Source organism: Pongo pygmaeus, chromosome 3, assembly GCF_028885625.2.
Source record: "Pongo pygmaeus isolate AG05252 chromosome 3, NHGRI_mPonPyg2-v2.0_pri, whole genome shotgun sequence".
Classification (NCBI taxonomy): Eukaryota; Metazoa; Chordata; class Mammalia; order Primates; family Hominidae; genus Pongo; species Pongo pygmaeus.
The window spans coordinates 179,965,889-179,992,118 of NC_072376.2; the positions used below are offsets into that span (position 1 = coordinate 179,965,889).

The 26,230-nt window shown below is 33.5% G+C and overlaps 1 protein-coding gene across 4 annotated transcripts in view; it reads right to left on the bottom strand.

Annotated features, from left to right (window-relative positions):
- The window catches only part of SPOCK3 (SPARC (osteonectin), cwcv and kazal like domains proteoglycan 3), a 499,153-nt gene that overhangs the window by 51,882 nt on the left and 421,041 nt on the right, over nt 1-26,230 (bottom strand). For all 4 annotated transcript variants that reach the window (XM_054486169.2, XM_063664262.1, XM_054486170.2 and 1 more), the window contains one exon: nt 2,416-2,535. In XM_054486169.2, the coding sequence (XP_054342144.1) occupies nt 2,416-2,535 (120 nt within the window). The remainder of the gene's footprint in view (nt 1-2,415; nt 2,536-26,230) is intronic.

Here is a 26,230-nt window from a genome sequence, read left to right on the forward strand (position 1 = left end):
TGGAAAAAAATGAATGGTAATATTTTTTGCTATTAGGGATGCAGGCAAAAGTTAACTCTCATGTCTTGCTGGTAAAAATGCAAAATGCCCTAAGCTTCTTACAAAGCAGTCAGGCAATATCTATTATCTTATGTAATTTAAAATGCATGCACATTTTGACTCATTGCTTCCACGGCTTGTAATCTTTCTCATAGAAATAAAAGCATAAAAATTGACTACAGTAATAACTGTCATGATGAAAATAATGAATATTATCAATAATCATTCCTAGGGCACTAATTGAGTGACTAAACTATGGTATGGGTACACAATGTAGTATATTGATTGCTTCTTTGCTTCATTCATTCATTAACTCCTTTCAGTTTTATTTAGTGAATACTATATGTCAAACTCTATCCTAGGTTCTGGAAATACAGTGGTGAATAAAGACCTCTTACTACATTGAGTTTAAGTACTCTGGTTGGGAGAGAGAGATAGATAATTAAATAAACAAGTAGAATATCACTATATTAGATCTGATAAATGCTCTGAAGGGAAAATAAAAATAGAAAGGAGATGGGAGTCTGATATCGGAGGGTTGGTTCACAAATTAAATAAGATAGAGCCAAAGAAGGATTCACCCATAGGGTGCACAGATCTGAGGAGCTGAGGGAGCCGAGGGAGCCAGCCATTTCTTGTCTGTGGATTTGTCATGCCTATTCTAATGGATAACTTCCCTTTGGAAATTTTTTTCTAGCTGGCCTCTGACTCCTTCAAGCAGTATACATAATCCCGTGGCCCACTTTCTCCTATCCTGTCCAAAGATATTCAACTCTCAAGAAGTTTCTTATAATTAATCTGCTACCTTTAGAGAGTCTTATGGAATTTATTGACACATGGAATTTATTGACAGAAAAAGCTAGAAAGGAAAATATTTGGGAATGTGTACAATTACCCAGGCACCTTGCTGAGTGTTGCAAATGTTCTTCATTATCTATCTCCATATCTGGAAGGGCGCATCAGTTTGAACTCAAGTTTAGGTTAAAGGAGAAATTTTAGAGCAAGCAATAAAAATGTTCAACTATGAATATTGGGAGTGGATATGAATTTTAAAAACAGGTGTGAACATGAATCTTTAAAAAATCAATATGTAAGGGTGTGGAAGACACCTTCTCCCCACTCCAGACATCTTTTCTTCATAAATACAGAGGCAAATATACTGAATCATTATTTCTATTAGGCAAGTTAAAGCTAAAAGGCGTCAAAATATTTACATTTGCCAAAAAATCAGCCAATAAATCCAGAGATAAGCCTGAGGAACTCTCCTATAGGAAATGAAAAATACTACAATTTCTTCATGAAATTCATAAAAAGAAATATATGGATAGCCATTACACATTCAAAGACAATTACTACTCTAAAAGTAATGGCTTAATTGCACTTCTGCATTAAATCATTTCACTATGTAAATTAGATTCATAACTACAATAGATTGAAATTGTAGAAAATTCCTTAATGTGAAAAAAATAAATAAGGCATTTTAGGAATCTATAGAGGATTCTCTTACTACACCATTTTGTTAGAAACTGCACTTTGAGGGTAGCAGGTGAGAGTGGATGGGTCACATCAGGATAGGCAATGAATGTCACACATATGGCTCTTCTTTGTCAGCCAAGAGATGTGGCTTGTAATTGCTACTCCTTCCCCTTTTCTTGTGTTTTAGAGCACTGCTTCAATCTTTGAAAGATTCAGCCCGTGTTTCGATATCCTTTTACATGCATTAAATAATAAACACAGTTTTATACAAATGAAAATAATATAAAATGAAAAGTTTATAAAATTATTCATAACAAGTACCCTATTTCAATTTGTATTTGTTATTTCTAAGGAATTAAGAAAACTTTTAGAGAATTATACTGATAATTAAAAAAAAATTGTAAGAGGTATATGGCTCTTTTTTTTCCTTCTGTGTTTTACTTATTTAATTTGCAGATATCCTCTCTTGTCTACTGATCCATTTCACACAGGGTCAAAATAGAGACATCAGCAAAGCAATCTTGGAAAGGCTTCCATATGGGGGAGTTCTGTTGTATTCTTTAAAAATCTAAGTACTGCAATTTTTTACCTTTATTTTCTGTGTTGTTCTACTCTTTACCACCTTAATAAAACACTGAAGAATATTCCCATTCTTTCTATTCTAATGAAAGCTAAACACCCTCTGAGGAGACATTCCCCTTTCCTCCAATCAGAGTTGTCCCAAATGCCTTATTTCCTTGCAAAATAATACAGGTGTGCTTGGAAGTAATAACGTTCTGATTTTTATTCAGTATATATGCAGTGAATAAATACTGAAATCTGTGTTTTGTTCTAAGTGGTTCGTTGGAAATAAAACTTCATATCAGATACAGTAGCAATGATCAAATTTAGAAATCTTACTGCTTCTCTCAGGCCTCAGCAATGTTTTTGTCTTCTTGTTTTGACTTCCACTTTCATGAAGGGCCTTGAACCAGTCCCGCAATCTGTTTGCCACTTCCCTGAACTCCAGGTCACTGCATGCTAAAAACAGAGAAACAACACAAGTCTTGAATAATATTTTAGTATAATGTTAGTGCTATTTCTCTCATTAGTCCAATAAACTGAAAGGTAACAACGACTAAAAGAAAAAGGTGTGACTGTGTTTCAGCTTTTTCAAAATTAAATACATGCTTTAAAATAAGAAGTAATATGACAAAAACATTTTATTTAATAAAGAAGTATTATTAGTGGAATTCTACTTGCACTCTTCATTAGAATATGACACTTGGAGGATTTGTATTGCTAACACCACAAAAATTGAGTCATAATATTTATGTCATAAATATTTTTTATGCTGGGTGATAGGTTACCAGAGAAAATAAAGGGTTGAAAATCCAAAATGATCATTATACATTTATTTTTGGCCATACCTATTGAAGATGTCACAATTTATAATTCTTTATTCATATACTCAGTATATGTAGGAATGCACTATTATAAATATATACTGTTCCTATTAGTTTTAATGCTATATATTTGTTAGGCACAGAAAATAAACAGCTATATAACTTGTGATTAGGAAAAAACTGTACAATATTTAAGAAAGTACTATAATGTTTCTATTGGAAAAAGATTGTACTGGCAAACTTTGACATTTGGAACTAAAGTAACTTCCTCTTTGTTTTTTAAAGATATCATTATTTATCAATAATTATATTCTTTAAAAATAGGTTATGCAATAAGTAATTAGCAGAATATATTATGTGTGTGTGACTGGCTTAAAATATAGTATTCAAATTTAGTAATTTACTGCAAAAATATTTTGAAAATATATTTTGAAAGCCACTAATTTACATTGTTTAGAGGACGTTGTTACTGCAGACCAATCCTCCGTGCATGCTGTAAATGTGCAGTTTCCTCAACTAACAAGTAATTCATGCTAATACTCATTTGTCCATTTGATTAACAATTATGCAATTATAGTATGTGTTATTACATTTAATATATGCCATATACATTATATTATATGTATCATAAATAACATAATATAATGTAATTGGATGTAATACCATCCCAGACCATTTCCTAGCTCTAAAGTAGGGGTATCCAATCTTTTGGCTTCCCTGGGCCACACTGGAAGAAGAATTGTCTTAGGCAACAAATAAAATACACTAACAGTAATGATAGCTGATGAGCTAAAAAAAATTGCAAAAACATCTCATAATGTTTTAAGAAAGTTTACAAATTTGTGTTGGGTCGCATTCAAAGCTGTCCTGGGCCACATGTGGCCTGGGGGCCATGAGTTGGACAAGCTTGCTCTAAAGGAAATAAGCTCCTAAATTAAAAGGAATCCCCCAGTACCTGGTATGGTGGGATGACCAAATTAGCCAATCATTGTGACATTTTAGAACACTGGAGACAAAATGAAGATCTTATAAACTTCCATGGGGGAGGGTAACTAAAATTGTTACATACAAAGGAATAGAAATGCCTTCCAATATTTAAATAACATTGAAAGGCAGCATAGCAACATAAAAATTATTTCACATTTCTAAGAGAAATCAGATGGGAAAGTAAGGTAAAGACATTTTTACATGTACAGGATCTGAAAAACTAACCATCTATACAATCTTTGCCCAGGATGCTAGTACAGTATGTGATACACCAGAGATTAAATCAACAAGAGGACGTCTGGATCACAGGAACTAATGGAAGAGAGAGGTGAAGGGCATTTCTAGGAAGCTGGTGAAGGATAATTACAGAGTGTGTGCTGTGTGCCCAGTGCAGAGCAAGATGGCAGTAAGATTGAGATTTCTTGGCCAGGGACAGAGCAATGTACAGAATTCATTGCTATCCTTTCATCCGGGGAAAACAATAAGCTATAGTGAAAATCAAAGAAACCATCACTTTTACTGATGAGGTCCACCATGGCTGAGGCTGAGGTGATAAGGCAAAAAAAATAGCGTACTCTTGATATGAATGCTTACACTCTGGCCTAGTGTCTCTGTTTAAGCCATCTTGACATGGGTCTTCTGCTCCCCTTAAAGGTATAGGCACAAGAAAACAAAAGCCTACTTGAAAAAGAGGAATTCTACATATGCATACATACTTGTGTAAGCGTCACGTACCTCTGGAAGGATTTATATAAAGACATAACTACCAAGGGAACTGGATTAAGGAAGAAAGTGGTGTGAGAGAGTTTTATTTTTACCATTCATCTCTTTCTCCTTTTGAATTATGTACTATATAGCTGTATTAATTAATATTCGAAAGTCAACAAAAAATTTTTAAAATTAAAAAAGCAGTTACAAATGCATCTAACCCTTGACCCAGCAATTGTTTCTTTTTCTTTTACTTTTTTTTTTTTTTTTTTTTGAGACAGAGTTTCGCTCTTGTCACCCATGCTGGGATGCAGAAACGCAATCTCGGCTCACTGCAACCTCCACCTTTCAGGTTCAAGCGATTCTCCTGCCTCAGCCTCCCGAGTAGCTGGGATTACAAGCCCCCGCCACCATGCCCAGCTAATTTTTGTATTTTTAGTAGAGACGGGGTTTCACCATGTTGGCCAGGCTTCTCTCGAACTCCTGACCTCAGGTGATCCACCCACCTCGGCCTCCCAAAGTGCTGGAATTACAGGCGTGAGTCACCACGCTGGCCCGTGTTTCTTAAAAATGTATCGTGTAGGTATACTACATGTATACAAACACATTCATTTAAATTGCGCTACGTTGTGTATTCAGCACTTTTTTAATAGCAAGTTTGTGAACAGCATAGCACTCCATCATGTACACTATGGAGGTGAGATCTAAGAGAAGACAATGCACATTTATTGATCATATTCATCACTCAAACATTGGGGTATCAGCTTCTTTTATAACACCATCAGCTAGTGAATTCATGTTACCTTGTCCAAATCATAGGTATTTGGTAGCACATCTGGTACTCCCAATTTAAAACAATTTCTATTATTTCACATTAACATCTTTTCCTACCAAAAAACAGTGTATCAGTAATATATCTACACAGGAATACTGTATAGTCTCATCTCAGATTCTTAGCATTTATTATTCAGAAAGGTTCATGTATAATGAGAATTGATGGAGAGATTTCAGGAACATTTCAGTAACTTCCATAAGCCCAGGACATCTTAGTTTTGGAGTATTATTAAAAATAATACTTTATGTATAAAACTTTTGAAAACATTTTAAATAATTTTTCAATTTAATTTTCATTTGCCAACAATTAACCGATTTACTTTAAAATTGGCAATAATTTATCTGAAACCATTGGCCGAAACAGGGATTCTTGCCCAATTAGAAAGTTTAAACCATACACTTCCTGAAACTAATTAAATTTGATAAATATAAAATTTAAAAATTAATAAAGTTGATATATTTTATAACTAATAAATGAAATATTTATTAATAGTAATTATTTTTTTCATGTTGTATTTGAGAGCCTATAAATATTTTTTTCAGGTCTCAAACTTTTACATAAGTTCTTACATTTTAATAGGCACAAAACTCTATGCCTATTACAAACATCTCTTAAAATGTCCCCTCATTCCCGCACATTGTACTAACTGAATGTTTATGCTCCCCCGTACTCATATGTTATAACACCTAATCCACAGTGTTATGGTATTAGAAGATAGGGACTCTGGGAGGTGATTTGGCCATGAGGGCAAAGGCTTCATGATTGGCATTAGTGCTCTTTTAAAATGGAATCCACTCAGATCCCTCTCCCCTTCCACCATGTCAGAACATAGAAAGAGGAAGGCCATCTATGAACCGGGACCTGGGCTTTGATCAGATACTGAATTTGCTGGTGCTGCCCTGATCTTGCACTTCCAGTCTCCAGAATTGTGAGAAATAATTTCTGTTGTTTATAAGCCTTGGCATTCTGTTATTCTTAGTAGACTAAATTGACTAAGACACACTATAACATACTTAAGTGTAGTTATCAAGAACATGAATTTATTGAAGAATGAATATACTCATATCTGGCAATATGAGTTGTTAATTATGCTTATGTTATACAATAAGGAAGCTCAGATGAAAATACAGAGGTCCAAGTAGAGGGGATGCTCTGGGAAGTTTCAAATCAGAGGCAGAGTCCACATTTTATTGTGTATTATCTTTCAGAAAATTTTTAAGTTTTGTTCCAATAGTATATTTAAGTATATTTAACAAGCTGTCTCCTATCTCTACCAGGCTTGATTCATAAAGTTTTTTAAAGCACTTCTAAGGTCACCATTCATTTTTGCTTAATGTTAAAAAATAATACTTTATGTCACAGATGATGAAATGAAGTGGTATAGGTATTGATGATTTAAACAAATTCAGTAAATTTAGTTCACAAAATACCAGACGTAATTTATTATTTTTTTCCCTTATGAATTTTTGGTAAAGAGATTTTTCTAAGTCTGATCTATGAGGTGAAGAAATGCAACACATCATTCCTTACTCTTCATAAAGAAAAAATATTTGCTACCACTACCTTCCAACAATGTAATGTTTATGAATTTTGACGGTCTTCCTGATGGGATTGGTTTGTATATGAGTATAGTACAGTTAAAATCTGGCAGAATACAATTACTCTAAAGGCAAAAGGCTTAAGTTGGCTCCAATGTGATTATTTTCTTTCAAGATATGTCCATTACACAAAGAAAAGTCCAAAGAACATGTCTCTCAGTGTCAACTCCAATCCTCCCATTACCTAGGGCCACAATGTCCTAGAGACGTGAAAATGACAATATAAGACAAAATGCTCTGATGGCACAATGTTTATTTCAGATTGAAGAGGAGTAAGGAGGATTTATTACTTGTTGGACTCTACTCTTAATTATTCAAGTACAGATAATCATATATTCTTGAATTAACTCTATTTTTATACCTCGCTGGGACAGGTACAAAAGGTAATTAATAAATATTTATAATTTAAGTGGCATGGATTTCCACCTTTATTTCTTTTTTTTGTTGTTTTTTTGTTTTTGTTTTTGAGATGGAGTCTCACTCTGTCCTCCAGGCTGGAGTGCAATGTTTCTAAGTGGCTTTTTTTTTTTTAAACAAAGCTTTGATATTTGCTTTATTTGATCTTTTTTATTCAATACATCTTTAGGTAAACCTGGCTACAAATATGTAAACAACAAGAAATTACATAATCTCAAAGAACTCTTTTGGCTTTTTATTTATTTTTTGGTGACTTTTAGTTTATGATATCCTTCCAAGAATCTCTATTTCCTTTTCCTAGGCTCTAATCTTCCATAATTGGTTTCCTTCTTTCATTTGAAAGGCCATTTATGAATCATCTAGTTGTTAGAAATTTTAAACTCTACTTTTTATGAGTGATGGAAACATTTTAATATTTTTTATAACACTATTAAAAACTTATTGTTTTCTGAGTACACAGTAAGAGATGCCAATTTTGTAAATGCAGATTCTAATGTATATTAACAATAATAAAAATAAACCAGTATATTTAACACTATAATCAATAAGTAGCTACTATAAAATATTTATTGTGTATATCTGCTATGTGTATTTTACATAGCTTGAATAATGTTAGATAAACAATATTTACTCTTAAATCTTTTCATTATGTTATAAAATGATAATTTTTTAGGTCGTTAAAATATCTGAAAACAAAATACAGTCAAATACTGCATAACAATGTTTCAGGCAACAAAGGACATCATATAAAATGTTGCTCCCATAAGATTACAATGGAGCTGAAACATTCCTATTATCTAATAATGTCATAGTATAACACATCACTCATGTTTGTAGTGATGTTGTTGTAAACAAATCTACTGTGCTGCAGTGGTAAGAAAGTCCAATACGTATAATTATGTACAGTATATAATACCTGATCATTATAATAAACAACTATGCTAGTGATTTATGTATTTGTTATACTCTACTTTTTATCAGTACTTTAGAGTGTAATCCTACTTACTAAGCAAAAAGTTTCCATTAAGAGAACACATGGACACAGGAAGGGGAACATCACACACCAGGGACTGTTGTGGGGTGGGGGGAGGGGGGAGGGATAGCATTAGGAGATATACCTAATGCTAAATGATGAGTTAATGGGTGCAGCACACCAACATGGCACATGTATACATATGTAACAAACCTGCAAGTTGTGCACATGTACCCTAAAACTTAAAGTATAATAATAATAAAATAAAAAAATAATAAAAAAGACAGTATGCTGTGTTAAGCCCACAGAAGCTTCTCATCTCGTGTTTACTGCATCCCTTGATTGTGTAACCTCAGTTGATTTACTCTCTTGTTTTGTTCATCATGGCCCCTAACAATGCAAAAGCCACTGCTAATGCTGCCAGTAAGAGGTCCCTTAGAGTGATTGTCATGGAGACTAAATGAAAAGTGATTAAGAACTATGAAGGTGGAAAACCAGTGATGGTTATTGCTCCCCAGGCAGGCATATTCCATTCCACCATACCTATGATCAACAACAAGAACAAAGTGACAGAAGCTGTTAGAGAATCTGCTTCTTTTAGGCAACAAGACTAACAAAAATTCAAGAACGTCCTATATCAGATATGGAGAAACTTCTGGTGATCTGGATTAAAGAGCAGACACAGAAACGTATCCCTCTCAGCACCATGATAATTATAACCAAAGCAAAAATTTGTTTGCCATATTGTAAGAAGAGACAGTACCCAACTACAATGTGGAATTTACTGTTAGCTCTAGGTGGTTTAAACAATTCATGAATAGTTATTCATTATATAATGTAAAAGTGAGTGGTGAGTATGCAAGTGCTGATGTGACAGCAGCTAAGGAATTTTGGGAACTTCCAAAAATCAGATTGTGTGATTCCACAATCAGATAAGCTGATTGTGCAGAAAAAAATACTTGTGATATCAAATCTTCAATATGGATGAAAACTCTCTATTCTGGGAACAAATGCCTGAAAGAACTTTCATCCCTAAGAACGCCAATTTAATGCCAAGATTTTTCAAGGATGGGATAATAGTCTTACTTGCGGGCAATGTTGCAGGCTACAAATTGAAACCCTTTGTGATCTGGCACAATGAGAATGCCAGGGCTTTCAAGCCTATTATCAATAAACACACACTGCCCATATACTACATGTGCAATAATATATGGATGACCCAGCTCCTCTTCCAAGATGCCTGTCTGAGTTGCTAAGTGAGTAAAATGGAGAAGTACTGTTTGAAGAATAGCATACCTGTCAAGATTTGGCTTATTGTTGATAATGCTCCTGCATAGCCTCCTTTTATTGGTGACCTTCATCCCAATATCAAAGTGAGGATTTTTTTCTTCCAAACATCACCTTTTTCGTCCAACCAATGGACAAAGGAGTAACAGCAGCTTTGAAGGCCGACTACCTGAGGACATTTGCCCAGGCTATTGCTACAACTGAGGAAGGCATTCAGCAGACACTGATGCTACTCTGGAAGGATTATGCCGTCTGTGACTGTATCCTGGACCTTGCTTGGGCATAGGGCGATGTTGCCAAGGAGTGTAAAAATGGCATCAGGAAGAAGATACTTAAAAGGTTCATCCATGATTTTAAACAGTTTCCCAAGAATAGAAGGTTATGAAAACCAACAAGCCTGTAGTTGAGATGGCAAACAACTTTTATCTGCGTGTAGATAAGGATAACATTGAGGAACTCCTAGAAGTCATTCCTGAGAAATTGACTAATGGGGACTTGTTGGAACTGAAGCTGAAACACATAGCTAAAGAGGTAAAATAAAAGAGAACTGTGAAGAAAAAGAAGAGGAACCCAAAGACAAGAAAGTTCACAGTGAAAGATTTAGCAGAAGACTTTGCAGACCTCAACAAGTTCCTTAAAAAGTATGAAAACGGCCGGGCACGGTGGCTCACGTCTGTTATCCCAGCACTTTGGGAGGTCGAGGTGGGGGGATCATGAGGTCAGGAGATTGAGACCATCCTGGCTAACACGGTGAAACCTTGTCTCTACTAAACATACAAAAAAATTAGCCGGGCATGGTGGTGGGTGCCTGTAGTCCCAGCTACTCGGGAGGCTGAGGCAGGAGAAGGGCGTGAACCTGGGAGGCGGAGCTTGCAGTGAGCCGAGATCGCGCCACTGCACTCCAGCCTGGGCTACAGAGACAGACTCCATCTCAAAAAAAAAAAGTATGAAAACATGGACCTCAACATTGAAAGGTCTTTATTAATAAAGAGGAATATTCATGGTGCATTATCTGATTACAAGCAAATTTATGATTAAAAAAAGAAATAAACCAAGCAAACCAATATAAACATATTTCTGAAAAGAGTGACACCTCCTCAAGAAAAGCCTCGGTCAGATCCTTCAGGAGGTATTCCAGAAGAATACCAGAAGGTATTTCAGAAGGAGGCATTGTTATCGTAGGAGACGACAGCTCTATGCCTGTCAATGCCCCGAAGACCTTCCAGTGAGACAAGATGTGGAGGTGGAAGACAGTGATATTGATGATCCTGACCCTATGTAGGCCTAGGCCAATGTGTGTGTTTATGTCTTAGGTTTATCAAAAAAATGTTTAAAAAGTAAAAATTAAAAAATTGAAAAATATTTATAGTACAAGGATATAACAAAAGTGAAATTTGTGTACAGTGTACAATGTGTTTGCGTGTTAAAGGAAATATACAATATCAAAAAGTTAAAAAATTAAGTTTATAAAGTAAAAAAGTTACAGTAGCCAAGGTTACTTTTGATTAGTGAAAGAAAATATTTTTAAATATTTAGTATAGCCCAAATGTACAGTGTCTCTAGAGTCTACAGCAGTGTCTTAGGCCTTCATCACTCACCACTCACTCAATGATACCCAGAGCAACTTCCCATCATGCACACTTCATTCATGGTAAATGTCCTATGTACATGTATCATTTTTAATCTTTTATACCATATTTTGACTGTACCTTTTCTATGTTAAGATATGTTTAGCTTTACGAATACTTACCATTGTGTTACAATTGCCTACAGTATTTAGTACATTACCATGACGTACAGATTTGTGGCCTGGGAGCAACAGGCTATACCATATAACCTAGGTGTATAGTAAGCAACATCATGTAGATTGGTTTAACTATGCTCTATGATGTTCCCACAATAACAAATGATAAAATATATTATTGATCATTCTCATCAACTCAAACATTGGGGTAGTAGCTTCTTTTATAACACCATCAGCTAGTGAATTCATGTTACGTTGTCCAAATCATAGGTATTTGGTAGCACATCTCATACTCCTAATTCAAAGCAATTTCTATTATTTTAAATTACCATCTTTCCCTACTACCAAAAAAAGGGGAATATATTCCTGTCATCAAACAACACATGACTGTATCTGGTAGATACAAAAATTCCGTTATATGAATATATCATAACATGTTAAAAATTTCCACAATAAATATTGTGTCAAGAATATGGTTCCTAGTTTATGGGCTTATTAAAAAGACCTAGGATTAACTTTTATTCAACAAATTATTACTGTATCTTATTACTGTGTTTCCTTTGAAAACCTTAAAAATTCAGTTACTGGATCAAATAATATAAATATTTAAAGACTCTCAGTACATACAGACAACTTGTTTCTGTAATATACAAACTTTAAATTCCAGAAAATATTTCAAATATGTTTAAAATGTGCATTGTTTTATTTATAATTTATTTATGAATAATTGAATTGTTGAGAAATGAAGTAGAATAGGTATGTAGCAATTGAAACAACTCAATGAAGGTTAGAAAAAGTTCTCCAGTATAAAGCAGCATAAATGGCAGGAATTACATATTAATCTAGGACAATCTCACTAAAAATAAATGTAGAATGTGTAATCTGCAGAGTAGCAGACACTGCACAATGAAAGAAAGCCAGAAACAGAGAGATTCCTGAATTCCCCCCAGGAATATGTTCATGAAGCTTTAAAGTAAATGTCAGCTTCTACATTCTGTTCAATTGTGAGATATATTTTCGACACAGAGCCAAGTCAGAAAGTTTTTCCTAAAGCAAAATTAAAAAATATATCCATCATTGCCTTGAGGTAGACAATACATGTACAAAACACCAAGAACATATAAATTAGAGAAAAAATAAATTAGAGAATAAGCAAACATTTTCTGGCTAATAAGTAAATGATGCTGAATGTTTGCAGGTATATTTGAGTTTCTGTCTGTAAAAATCAATGAATAAAGACTTTGTGAGAAAATAAACAAGCAGAGGCTCAAGACATTAGGAAAAGACTGAAGGGACAAGAATAGCATGAATAAAGGGAAAAGGATCAGCATGTCTTTGGCCTGATGAACAGCAATTCTTTTGATCAGCTGTAATAACAGCCGTTTTGGCTGAGTGGTTTATAAACAGAAATATATTTCTTAGAGTTTGCATACTGTGCCAAGGTGCTGGCAGATTTAGCAGGTTCAGTGTCTGGTGAGGGCCCCCTTCCTAGACAGCATTTTTTTATTGTTATGTTTTCACATGGCAGAAGGGCTAACAAGCTCCCTTGGGCCTCCTTTATAAGGGTACTAATCAAATTCACATGGGCTCAGCCTTTGTGACCTAATCACCTCCCACAGGTCCCACCTCCTGGTACCATCAGCTTGGGGATTAGGATTTGAACGTAAGAATTTGAAGAATTTGAAGAATTTGAAGGGGTCACAAATGTTCAGCCCTAGCACTATTCTAGAAGGTTAGCCTGATAAATGAAGAGGAACTGAATATCTAAAGCAGGATATACATGTAAAATAAATATGTTCACACATACACACACACATACATATGTGTGTGTGTATACAACTTACAACTAATTGCCTGATTTTAGAGTAAAATGCACATAAGCCTCATTCCAGGGCAGATTTGAGCAATTCTAAATGTTCTTTCTTAAAAAGTTCAGTTTAAAAATTCCTCCAGGAATTGTCATAGAGGGACAGATTTGGAGTAGAGTCTGCGGTAGTGGTGTTTCTGTTTCACAAAAATGTAAAATCAGATAACTTGGTCTCCAATTGCTCTCTGACAAATAAAGCACAGGCACACATGAGCACACATGCACATATATCTTCAAAAATTATTGCTTACCAAGGATTATTTCAGTCTGAGTGTGCTCTATATTAAAGCCACACTAAAATTTTTAAGTGATAAATTCTGAAAATAAAAGCATGAGTCCTCAGCATTGCTATAAATCATGCAGTTTTATTAAAACATGAGGTACAATGTCTATAGCCATTAAAGAATATTGATGTTCACAAGTATTTCTGAAACTTTGATTCATAAATAATTTGCCTTTTGAGGACCAGCCTAAGGATGGAGTTGATCTGCACTGAAGGCATTTTGTTCAGACATTAGAGAGTACAGGTTGAATAGATATGTCTCCAGGCAGGCATTTGGGCAGTAGTAATACATGATTCATTATGTTCTGACAGCCAGTGGCATTTGGGGTTATAAAAAGGTCTCTCAAAAAGCAGGAGCAACTAGGGACAAGACCAAGTGAAAAAGTGGCATTCCAGGCAAACGTCTTAAAGATGACAAACTTTGTTGGAATATGTAATGTCCTGCAAAACATAGATAAATCAATGTATGTCCTGAGGATAGTGAGAGAATGAATATTAGCTTGTGCCAACACACTTTTTAATCTAAAACATTTGAATCAATATATTTGTGGCTTCAAATATCTGCTGATCTTTTCTACTAATGGAACATGACACTGAAACAAATTTATCTATGATATTTAATAATGCAACCAAAATGCTATTAAAATTCTATTCCTAGAGTTATTACTAATTTGTAGTTCTGGAAAGAGCAGTGAGATGTACTTATCTAATTAACCTGAATGTATACATGATTGTTCCTACTATTTTATTAAATGCAAATTAACTGTAGAGTTGGTCAGAGGAATAAGCCTTCTCTAACTTTAATAGCTACCCTACATTCTCAAAGAAACCACAGAACCATGCAGTAATAAATAAAACTGAAAGAAAGAGGAGTTCACTAGCAGCTTCTATGGGATGAAGGGGGTTCAAAGATTTTTTTTTATTGGCAAAGGGGTGAATGCAGCATTGCACTGTGACCTTTCGCTTGGTTTGGCCCAATCCATGCTTAGGAGTAGTAGTAAGTTTTCTTAGTAAGTATAAGCTTTATAAGACATAAGAATTCTGGGGCTGCCAAAACAAAGTACCACAGGCTGGGTGAAAGACAAATAACACAAATGTATCTTCTTATAGTCCTGAAGGGTACAGTCCAAGACCAAGGTGTCAGCAGGTTTTCTTTGTCCTGTGGTGTCTATTTGGCTTGCAGAAGACAATCTTCTCCTCTTTGCAGGTCATGAATCAGATTGGATTAGGACCCACCCATGTGACCTCATATTACCTTATTTACCTCCTAAAGGTCCTATCACCAAATACAGTCACATTCTGAGGTAGAAGAGGTTAGGGATTCAACATATGACACAATTCAGGCCATAACAGTAGATAAGCCCTGAGCTGGAGGCACATTATCACAATGTCACAGGATGTAATTGTTACCATCTAAAACTTGCACTGTGAACATTAAGAAGCTCTTCTTCTCAAATACATGTTTTTAGATATATTTTAAATCTTCATATACATTTAGAAATCTTTGTATGTGCTTCTTGTGGAATCTTAAATATTACATTTCCTTGACAATAATCACTCATACTTGCGTATTGCATAAAGTTATGGGAAAACCAAATGTACATGTCTCCTTTGTCCCCAAGTGCAATTGATGATGCTATGTCTAGAAACAATGCATTTGTCTCTATCCATCCTGAGAAAAATACACTGATTAGGCAGCCAACTCTACTACAGCATTTCCCAAGACATCCTCAAGAATTACTATTCTGTGGAGTGTTGTGTGTTGTTTCATGAGGAAATGTTCCAAAGCCAAGTAAGTTTAAAAAATGCCAGAGCTGAAAATGCGTTAAGCTAATTTATTTGTGCCTAATTTATTTACATATTTAAGATGCTTTCAACCAATATGCATCTCCAAGATTGATGTAATATCTAGTATCATCAACACTTTATTTTTTTCATTACAACAGAACAATATTTTCTTCTGGGCAATAATATTCTATGGATACGTGTGTGTGTAATATATGCTCTTTTTTCAAATGATACTTCACAAAAGGGACATTGAACTACACCTATATATATTTTTCATGAATACCTAATTTTCACAATAGAAGTACACTGACAATAAATAGATCTCTAAAATTATTGGATGGATGGCTGAATAAAACAATGGAAAATACAATGTTACTCTTTTTAAAAGAAACTTTCCTTGAGATTCTTCTTTTGTAGTCTGGCAAATTGTAAATATCCAGAAAATATGTTTTATAATACATATAAAACAAACATTGCATTCTGGTAGGTTTTCTTTCCTACTTGATGGTAATTTAATGGTCACATATATCTACAATGTGTAAAAATAATAGTCTGATATGATTTGATAGATTAGGTAAAGTCATGCAGATCCATTCAGATTATTATTTTATCTGATAGACTGGCAGATTAATCTTTAATGGCAAAAGACAGACAGTAGAGGTTGCAGAAGGTTAGACAGTAATCAAAAAATGCATATTTAATCAGATGCATTCCGTTCAGGAACCTGCCAAGAACTGCTTTTACTTCTGCATAATATGGATAGAAGGCATGCCTGCTATTACAATCAATTCTAGCAGCCATTAAGAAAATTACTGTGGGGTAAAAAATGAAGTCATAAGCTCAAAGGTTGGTATACTTGGCAATCATCTGACATAATAAAAACTGACTGGCTTTGCAAGAGCAAAATACGTAAGTCTGAAACAAGTAGACAAATTTTCAAGTTCTTAACATACCATAAGTACATGTTTCAGAAAATTGTTTACAATAAATACTATTTAAATAGTTTAGCCAGTTTTCTTCCACATAGTAAAAGGTCTAATCTAAAACTGCATTCAAGTGTAGTTGCTGTTTGTGGGAAAGCACAACAAGACATTAATGAGTTTATACTCCATACACTGGATTCAAAGGTAATTAAGAGTTGTAGAAAAGTAACGTTATCTAAAAGCAATGTTGAAGAAAATGCTTAAATTATGTGATATTGTTAAAACAAGAATATTTTTCTTAATTGCCACCTCACTGCTATTTAAATTTCATGTATATAAACAATATACAAACATTTAGATGTCTGTCACTTTTTAATTTGAATCCACAAATTAGAAAATGTTATTTATTAGTGTCTCAAATACTTCACATGGCTCAAGTCTTTGGCAAGACCTCAATAATGAATTACAGAAGTTTTTGATTACAATCAATACATAATTCTACATTTTTTATATCTTCTATTTTACAGTTTACCATAAGTGAATAATTTTGTTTTAACAAGGTCATCTCCCTGGAGATTTTCTCAAGAATTAACCTACAATTGATGCTTCTATTTTGCATGTTAATGAACTAAGTTATTTCTCCAACATTTTCAGTGTCATGGCAACATATAATATAGGTATTTGAGAAAGCTATTTTCATGACTTCTCATGAAAATATTATTTTTTATAAAATGAAATATATTTTTAAGAAATCTTAAACACTATTTGTCCTACATATATATCAAATATGTGAATGTATTATGTAAAGTAGGTGACAACATTTTAGTAAAATTTGGAAAAACACAATTGTTTGTTTGGATTATTAGTGTTTCATACTATTAATGCATTTGTCTTAAAGTATGCATCCCTATAATTAAGGTTCAAATACTTACAACACTAACTCAAGGAAGTTTTGGTAGTATAGTAGACCCCCAACTTTATTCATGCGAGATGTATTTCAAGACCCTCAGTAGATACTTGAAACCTTGGATACTACTAAAGCCTATATATACTGTGTTTTTGTATACATACATACCTATAATAAACTTTAATTTATAAATTAGGCACAGTAAGAGATTAACAACAATAACTAATATTAAAATAAAATTATTATAATATACTAATAAAAGTTATTTGAATTTGATCTTTATCTCTCGAAATATTTTATCATATTATAACAACTGTACTCACCTATTTTAGGACTGTAACTGAAACTGCAGAAAATCAAACTGCAGATAAAGGGGGAATACTTTATAGTTATATCAGATAAAAGATAAATGAGAATTCAGCCAAGCACTGTATGCTAGACCAAGAATATATACTTTATTGCTGAGTTTTGCAAGTAATAAGCAATCTGTAGTGAGGTGATGTAGCTGGCTTGGAGGATAGAAGCTGGACATAAAATGTTCAAAGAGTTGTATGGCTAGCTGTGGGGCTGAGTGACTATGTATAAAGCCTAAAAAAAAAAAAAAAAAAAAAACAGTGTCAGTGGATTCTCAAGGTACGATGGATCATGTTATCTCATCTTCATCACTTAAGGAGTTTCTTACATGTTTAAGTGCAGAGTGACTGATTAGCAAAGTCATGCATGGAGCACTGAGAGCTTCAACATGCTGTTGCTATGCATGTTGTGTTGTTGTTTTTCCTGTGTTCTTTAATAAAGCAAAGTAAATGTTTTTTAGTTAAAACCTGACCTGTCTCATTATTTTATTCATTGATGTGAACACAAGACCACTGCTGCCAGTTGAGCAGAGTGAATGAGGCACTCAACAATACCTTTTCGATTAAACTTGTTTCTGCCAGTTGCTTTTGCCAATGCTGAAGTTTGAATAGGACACATACTATAAAAAAGAAATCAAAATTTAATGATCATCTGTTTTAACTCTTCTATTTATCAGGTAAGAAGAAAAAATTCTTACTATTTGTATTCCTTCCTAGATTATATATACTTTCCAATTCTTGATCTCAGATGGCATTTGAGTTACATAATATTTTCTCTGCTCCTAAATTTTCTTTCCATAGAAGTTCACACTTTTCTTGAGATTTTTCTTCTCTATACTAGTTTTGATAGCATGTCAATGACATAATAACTACTTCTAATTAGGGACCATTTTATCTTGCTATGTTCTCTATTAAAAGGCTGCAAAACTTTAAATCACATTTCCAGAATCCCTGCAGCATATTTCCAGAGTGGATTTTACCTTAACAGGGACTCAAGCTATATTTGAAACACAGAAAAAGCACAGTCATAGCATTTTTGTTCTTCTAGTAGGAGCATTATTAAATGTGAAATTTTGTTAAATGTGAAATTTTGCAGCTGCCCCTTTGTTTTTGTTTGTTTGTGTGATTGTTTGTTTGCTTGTTTTTTCAAAAAAGTCACTGACCTCTAGTTGATTTTGTAGCTGATTTTGGTATCTACCATGTCTCTCCTTGCTATAGACTAAATTATTTCTCTCTCAAACACATATGTTGAAGCCCTAACTGCCAATGTGACTGTATCTGCAAATAGGGTCTCTGGGAGGTAATTAAAGTTAAATGAGGACATATAGGTGGGGCCCTAATGTGATAGGACTGTGGGTTCATACAAGGAAGAAATTCTGTCTCTCTCTCTCTCTCTCTCTCTGCCATGTGAGGGCACAGCAAGAAGGCTGCCGTCTGCAAACCAGAAAAGGAGCCCTCACCCGAACTCCCCCATGCTGCCTTGCACTCTGATCTCAGACTTCAGCCTCTGGAACAATGAGAAAAGACACTTCTGTTGTTTGTCATCCAGTCTATGGTATTTTATTATGGCAGCCTGAGCTAACTAATGCACTTCCTGAAAGCTAGTAAAAATCTGATTCTACTACTTGCCACCCTTGACTTTTGTTTCTCCAACATTTTCAGTGTTATGGCAACATATAATATTACCTTGAAATACCTAGAGTGATTCCTGCATTTCTAAGTCTTGTCTATAAAGTCCTCATCTACAAACAGAGGCAAAATTGGATGGGTTCTCATGGATTAGGAATATTTCTGTTTGATGGTGTGAAAACCTCATTATTTCTCAAATGAAGTCATTTTGCTCCCACTTGAAATCAGAATCAGTACTACGAAGACTGATTTCAATGATCTTTTAAACAAAGATCTTTTATTAGGAAATGGATATAAATTTGCTTCTTACACATCTTTGGAGTATAAAAACCAGAGTTACAAGAAAACATGATAATTAAAGTACAGTTAGATAAAATATTACGTGGTTTGTAGATTCTGTCATACTTCTCTCATTAATAATGAATTTAAATAGTAAAAAATAAATAAGTGGATATTAGAAAACTAATGTGCTCAAAATATATATATTTGTTATTTAATTCCATCCTCCTGCTTGCCTTCCATCCTTCATTCTTTCCTATTTTCCTTCCTTTTTTTGATCCCCCTACTTTTCTTATAAAGTGTCAGTGTGGACAGTTGGTCAGGAAATTAAAAAATCTCTTGTTAAACAGATTATATACTTTAGGGCCACTTCTTTTTACGGCCTAAGCCATACTATTCCAATGAATATTCCTTTTCAATTCTTATTCCAAATACTTAGGCCATTCTCCTCTGCTCAGTGATTAACATCATCCTATGGCTAATGAATAAATGAAGATAATTTTAAGTATTAACAAACAATTCTGATACATATTTATATTCATTCCATGAACTCTGACCCTAAATGAAGAGATGTTGAAATAGAATAATACTCTGAGTCAGAGAGTCAATGTTTGAACTCTGGGTTCAATTTAGACAAATTATTCTTTCAGGTTTTGTTTTTGCTTCATCAATACAATAAAGCTAATGACATTTACTTTGCTATGTTGATATAATAATCAACTGACATAATATGAGATAAAGAGATAAGCAGTCCCTGATAGCTGGAGATGATTGGGCACCAACTGTGAAACTTTGGTGTTCCTAAGTTGTTCTGGCCTCCCAGCTAAGCCATGGTGCTTCTCAGAACATCAACGTCAGACAAGGCCACTCCGTGACCATGATGGAGCAAGACAAAAATTAAGTCTACTCTGTAATCATGTATGAGCACAGACAAAAACAAAAATTTCTTCGTACCATGAAATTAATCGAATATGTCTCTCCAACACCTTTCCTGACTAATATGAAAAACAACCACACATTTATCAATTACAGTTTTAGGTTTACTTCATTCCTACCCACTTCTCCATAAAAATTATTAAGCAACCCAAACATCTAGTTATCTTTTCTTCTGCCAATATCCAATCCAGAGTCAAGCCCCACTTTGTTGAACCCTTCCCCAAATCATTTAGCACAAATCCAAATGTGTCTTGTCCTTTATTGCAGTAAGCCAATCAACCTCCCTTTGTTTGACATCATGTGTGTCTCTGATAGTCTTCAACTAGAGGAAACTGACATGTGCATAAGCAAATAAAATATAATAACATATCACTAACATTAGTTTTATTTAATTTCCATTTACATACCACCTAACTCAATTAGATAAAATGTTGAATGCAAGACATTACAGAGTGTGTCCATGTACTAATTCTCAAAAACAGTATTTTCAATATTTCATTAACAGAAATATTTGCTATATGTTTTTATAGATATTTATTTTCAGATTAAGGAATTTTAATTTAATTACTAATTCCTTGAGCTTTTCATCATCAATGGGTGTTGAAATTTATTAAATAATTTCAAGCACATGATTCACAATGCATTTTTTCAGTGTTATAAACAAAACTGATTTTTTAATATGAAAACTTCCTTCAAATCCTGGAATTCATCCAACTTTGTGGTGATGTATCATACTTTCTTAAAAATATATTCCTAGATTATCATTTTGTATTGTTACTTTAGGGTTTTTATAACTATAGTTATGGATGAGAAGGACCTATTAATTTCCTTTATATTTTGTTACCAAATAACATTGAGCATATAAAATAAACTGGAGTATGCCACTTTATCTTCTGTTATTGAAAGATTTGTAAATAAAATTAGTGTTTTAAAAAAATCTCGGCCTAGGTTTTTATTTGTAGAAAGCTGTAAATTTGTAACTCTACTTCTACAAATAGGATTGAATTATTTAAATTTTAAATTTCCTCTTTGTTAATTTAAGTAAGATTTTTTTCAGTATTTATCTAGTTCAACTTCATATTCAAATGTATTGACCAAAAGTTTTAAATTTTATTATATTTTTATTTCTAATGACTCTTGTATTATCCCCTTCTCTATAAATGATATTATTCATGTGTGCATTTCCTCTATTTCGCATTCCCATTATCAATTGTTTTACCTAACTTTTGTCTTTTGTAATCCTCTGAATTGTATTTTTATTTTACATTTTTATTCATTTGTCCTTTTGTCTTTATTGTTTCCTTTCTTTCTTGGGTTTGTTATTTTCTTTTAACTTCTTAAGATAGATTATTTGCTCACTGATATTCTGCTCTTCTTTTTTTTACATCTAAAGTTTGCAGTCTAAAGATTTCTTTCTAAGCACTGTCTTAGCTCTATCCCATAAGTTATGATACCTAGTATTTTTATTATCCTATAGTTTCATGTTTTTTTCACTCCATTGTGATTTCTTCTTTGATCTGTACATTATTTGGTAGTATCTTTCTTAATGTGTAATGATGTGGGGGATTTTAGTATCATCTTTGATATTGATTTCTAGTTTGATTGCATCATGATTAGAGACCACGGAATGATTCACATATGAGAGTGGCAAAGTTACTTGTAGAGAATGCTCCTCAGAGATCAGTTAAGATAAGAGATTGGTGATTGCTAAATTTAGTAATATGGAATGTAGTCCTAACCTTGAAGCAGCAATCCCAGGAAAATAATGGAAGAGAATTGTAATTATTTGCAATACAGTATACTTATTCATAGTGATAAAATTACCTCATTTAATTTTCAAAGCTATACTTTATTATATCTCAATCAAATTTTACTTTTGAAATATACCAGTTCTCAAGAAACTTTTAGTATTTTTTTATTACTACTTGGAAATAGTATTTTAGGAAAATATTTTCAGTTTATTATTTAAATTGAGACTGCCTAGACTGGATAATAAGGATGTTTAAGTCTTAATTTTTTTCAAATTGTACAAAGATAGTAAACCATAGTCAACTCTCAAAATTAAAGATCTGTGTTTTGCTCATTTTGTTGCATACTTTAACAAATATTTAATCGGAACATTAAAGAATCTAGAAATGTTCATTTTCAAATACTGATTAGTGTTTCCAATCAGTATTTTCCTATATTAATCATTTTTCTATGCAATATCTTTGATTTAACAAATTCATTGATAATTTAACTCCTGTTCTTAATGAGCTTAGGACCTCACCCAAATCATAGTAATGCACAAAATTCATCAAGTATTTATTCCATAATGATGATTTTCTATGACCCAATATATGACATTAACATTTAATATTTGACTCACTTTCAGCTAGGTTTTCAATATTCTAATAAATGCTGTTTAATTTAAATTTAAACTCTAATCGGGCTTATATGAAAAGTAAAGTTAACATAAGAATTAAAGTTAACATAAAGTAAGATAACACAGGCAAAGTTAACACAAAGTAACTGTTCATTCACATAAAAATAAAGTGGTACATGTGATTCCCCTTAAGGGAGGTATGCAGATGATAGAGATTTCACTTAAGATAAACTGTCATACTCAGATAACAAATTCATCATAAACATTTCACTCTAAATGCAGAAAAAGATTCCAACTGAATGATATTGGATAACTTTTTAGAAGTAGTGCTTCTATTTCCATTGTATTTCTATTTGTATTAGTTCAACTAAAATAGGTCAACAGTATGATATTGGAATGAACTTTTCTACTTTGGGATATACTTCCATCAGATCATAATTCCTCACTGGGACGAATTAAATTTATTATTTAAAAATCTTAAAGGCTACATATTTTCGAAGTTCATACATACACACATATACTCACACACATGTACATACAGAGTAACAATACATTATGATTTCTTTCAAGTTCATTGGTCACATGCTATCATCAAAGGTATGGCTTTTGGGGGATTGGTGGGAGTTTACTCTAAAATCAATAAATATTTGCACTTTTATTTCCTCTCTCTTTAATGTAGCATAATGAATTTTCTATTTCAATGATTCCATTTCATTGCATAATTTTCTATTCCAATGATTCCATTTCATTGCATAATTAACATAAATACTATAGTTATCATATCAGGGAAACACAGCTGCTTATTCTCACTGTTTCAGATTAATGTTCCATACACACATTCTGTCCATGATTAATGTAACATAAACCTTAAAATGATTTAAATTAAAATATATTTTCATAAAGTAAATCTGATCTCATTGTCTCTCCACAATTGGGAAGACCACTAATGGCGTGTAGGACAAAGGCTAAATAACTGTACAATCGAATAAGCAATAAATATCCAGGGAAGGTTTAGAAAGGGTCTGCAGCATATCCTCACATAACGTATCACAGTCACACCCTGAGATTCAAATCTGAAGACAGAAATGAAAACTCAAGGATTAGGCAGGCTCTGAGGAATGTATCTGAAATGACATCAATGCATCACTTACCTCAAATTGAAGAACAGCAACTCTAAAATTATTACATAGCAACTAGAAGTTTATTATCAAATATTTATTCACTCAAATAATAATTCATTTCAGTGAGGAATTATCAGAAAAAGAAATATCCAAAAATATAATGGGGAAAAATTAGAGTAATAGATATAATTACATATTTTTATAATATAATATATGCTGCATATACAATATAATATTGTAAAATATAATTAGATATCAATTAAATTTGAGGGAAAAAAGAAAATATATATTTTAAATTGCATATGCAGGAGTCTTTAGTAAGTTTATGGAAATTGCATATTATGAAAAAAACTGCATGGATTTCAAAATTCTTTTGTACCAAAATAAATTCATATTCTCAGAGAGGGTATGAAAAAAAGTAAAATATAAAATACAAATGAATAAACTGATACTAATTTGTTATAACATGTCTGAATAGAATCTAATTTGAGGCACCAAGGAGGATAAGGCATTGGCTTGCAAAGAGTCCCTATCAGAGCAACGTGAATTCTGCTAAAATTGAAGCACAAATAAACATCAAATTGATGGTAAAACTTGGGTAAAAGAATAGTGAAATTACTGATGCCTTACAAAAAGTTTACAGGAACAATATCCCCCACCCTAAAATCAGCAATTTACAAATTGATAACTTTCTGCTTTAGCAGAAAAGAACCCTGAAAATCTTCACTAGAGAGTCCTTCTTCACTACAAAAATGCTCCTGCTCATGCTTCTCATCAAACAACGGCAATTTTGTGAGAGTTTCAGTGAGAAATCATTAGGCATCCAGCTTAGAGTCGAATTTGGCTCCTTCTGACTTCTTTTTGTTTCCTAATCTTAAAAAATCGTTAAAGAACCCCTTTGATGATTAATGTTAGGTGTCAATTGGATTGGCTTGAAGGATGCCTAGATGGCTGATAGGTAAAGTATTGTTTTTAGGTGGGTCCATGAGGGTGTTGCCAGAATAGTTTGGCATTTGAATCAGTAGACTGGGAGAGGAAGACCCACCTTCATTAGGTGGGTGGGAATCATCCAATAGGCTGCCAGCTCTGCTAGAACAAAGCAGGTGAGAAAAGGTGGGATAAGCTGGCTTGTTGAATCTCCTGGCTCTCACCTTTCTCCCTTGCTGGATGTTTCCTTCTGTTCCTCCTGCCCTTGGACATCAGACTCCGGGTTCTTTGACCTTTGGAATCTTGGACTTATACCAGTGGTTTGTTGGGGGCTCTCAGGCCTTTGGCCACAGACTGAAGGCTGCACTGTTGGCTTCCCTATTTTTGAGGATTTGGGTGGACTGAGCCACTACTGGCTTCTTTCTTCCCCAGCTTGCAGATGGCCTATGCTGGGACTTCGCCTTGTGGTTGTGTGAGCCAATTCTCTCCATTAAACTCCCTTTCATGTATATGTATATCCTATTAGTTCGGTCCCTCTAGAGAACCCTGACTAATACAGCACCCACTTTTCTCTAGTTAAAAATGTAAAAAGACTGCATGGTAAATTCCCAGAGCCCCCTCAGTTATTTAGGCATGGACTCAATGATGGCTGATATCATTGCTACAAATGTGTCTTGAACCTGATGGAGCTGATGTTGGAAAACAAAATCCATATTTTTTACTTTTATCTTTTGATTCCATTTTTTCCATGAACTTTTTGAAGTTCCCTTGTGTATGCTTATTCATTTCTTAAAATGACTGTTAGAATGAGTATGGGAAGGCTTAATTTTAAAACTTCATGATAATTTTTTTCTTTTTCAAAACTAAGATCTAACTGATGTACAGGGAAATCCTTTCTGTATTTGGAAATTTTCCCCACATTATCAGACTGATGATACTGTGCCCATCAACTAATTAGTAAAAAAAAGACCTAGGACCACAAAACTGTATAATTACAAAAAGTGAATAAAAAAATTATAATGGTATTAAATGTAGCTTAAATACTGACCATACTGACCTTATTAGTAGTGGAAAACTATACATTTATTTGATGTGATTATAAAATTCTGAATAAATTATGTCTTTCATGAAACACCTACATACATTGAATATGACCTATTAAAAACATGTGCATAGTTTTAGGATTTAACACATGTAGGGCAAGCAAGGTGGCTCACACCTGTAATACCAGAACTTCAGGAGGCCAAGGTGGGAACATCACTTGAGGCCAGGAGTGAGCAACATAGCGAGACCCTCTCTCTACCAAAAATAACAAAAATTATCTGGGCTTGGTGGTGGGCACCTATAAGCCCAGCAACCTGGGAGGCTGAGGCAGATTACTTGAGCCCAGGAATTCTGGTTTA